Raw genomic sequence first — 1,559 nt, 5'->3', positions numbered from 1 at the left:
TGTTAATAATGCTCAACACCAAGTTTGAATTGGCGGCCAGGAAAGCAACGTGGTACCTTCTTCGTGAACCTATGTCTAGAATTTCAGTCTCCATAGTTTATATTCCCACCGTTTGCCCTATTTACCGACAGCGTGTTAGCCGAACACAAAAAATTAGATGAATTAAATATCGATGAAGATTCAACAAGTATTTGGAAGGAAAACTGGTTTGATAAATACGAGAAGCGGCCACAAGAAATGGAAGAATTATCACTTGCACAATTCGTTGCTAATTTTACTAAAAATTCGCAAGGTGATTATATTCGTCGAAAGCAACAACGCATCATTCGTTATAGGAATTATGACATAGCCTCAGATATAAATGAGTATAAAAGAGAAATGGTGACTTTGCATATCCCATTTCGGAATGAAGAATTCGAGATTCTTGAAGAGATGAAATTTATTAGGATTTACGACGAAAATGAAAATCAAATTCTGGAGCGACGCAAAGAGTTTTAGATCTAACTTAGACATTGCTCAACTAAAGAGCTATACCGAAAACTATATCGCGAAAATGAAGAAGGAAACTGAACGATGACGATGAGATTCATGATATTGCCACTAGATTTCCAGAAGGTGAAATCCATTCAAACGCTATATGACAATCGAATTCGGATGTAAACAGTGATTTACGTCGCAACCCTAAATAAACTTGGTGGCCATTGCCAAGAAAGCGGAAAGAAAATTTAATGCCTAACGACCAATATTATGAGCTGATGAAAATGGCAAACCAAAAACAAAGGAACTTTTGATGCACGTCATTTACAATCTTCAGTTGGAAGATCCTCCTCCGCTGCAAATATTTTTACAGGACCAGCTGGATGTTGGTAAAACATTTGTTGTTAAAGTATTAATGGAAATTTATAATCGATATTCTGAAAGTGATGGGTTTTGTAATGCTTATATCGCTTGTGCTTCTACTGGTAAAAGCTGCTGTGGCTATCAATGGGACAACAGTACACACTGCACTAAAGATAAGTCTTTCAAAGTTGCTTCCTTTATCAATTGAAGTAGCCCAACAATATAGATCACTTTTTAAATATGTTCGTGTATTGATTATCGATGAAATTAGTATGATTGGAGCCGAGTTGTTGTCCCAAATAGATTCAAGGTTAAAGCAAATCACCGGTAATTTTGAAGTCCATTTTGGTGGATTAGATATAATTTTGATTGGTGATCTACGTCAACTACCGCCAGTTCGTGCTACCCCAATTTACAAACAAATAAAACGACAAATAGCAGGTTCAACACTATGGCGAGGGTTGAAATTTTCGAACTAAACGAAGTTATGCGACAAAGCTAATCAAAGTTTTACAACAATATTAACAAAAGTGGTAATGGACAGTTGTTAGATCAGGAAGCGGTAGATTTAATTGAGTCACGGAGTGACTCGGAAGAAGAAGCGGAGATACTTTGTCGAGACGGCAGACGATTGTTGTTTAGTAATTATTCAGTTGATGAATACAACAATAAAATTATGAATACTATAGAAGAAAAAGTGAATTCAGAGGCAACTGATA

General features: G+C 36.1%; 1 protein-coding gene across 1 annotated transcript; it reads left to right on the top strand.

Moving 5' to 3' along the window:
- The first annotated feature begins 923 nt into the window (after positions 1 to 923).
- Positions 924 to 1,319, top strand: LOC123258439 (ATP-dependent DNA helicase RRM3-like). The gene has a single exon (XM_044718439.1). The coding sequence runs from the start codon at positions 924 to 926 to the stop codon at positions 1,317 to 1,319; it is 396 nt and encodes a 131-aa protein (XP_044574374.1).
- The last annotated feature ends 240 nt before the right edge of the window (positions 1,320 to 1,559 follow it).

The sequence above is a fragment of the Cotesia glomerata genome, linkage group LG2 (assembly GCF_020080835.1).
Source record: "Cotesia glomerata isolate CgM1 linkage group LG2, MPM_Cglom_v2.3, whole genome shotgun sequence".
Classification (NCBI taxonomy): domain Eukaryota; kingdom Metazoa; phylum Arthropoda; class Insecta; order Hymenoptera; family Braconidae; genus Cotesia; species Cotesia glomerata.
Note: the sequence above shows the minus strand (reverse complement) of the source record. Positions and strands in the feature narration are given on the sequence as shown.

Excerpts from the sequence above, each read along its gene's own strand:
- LOC123258439 (XM_044718439.1), top strand. The coding sequence starts at position 924 with ATGGGTTTTGTAATGCTTATATCGCTTGTGCTTCTACTGGTAAAAGCT.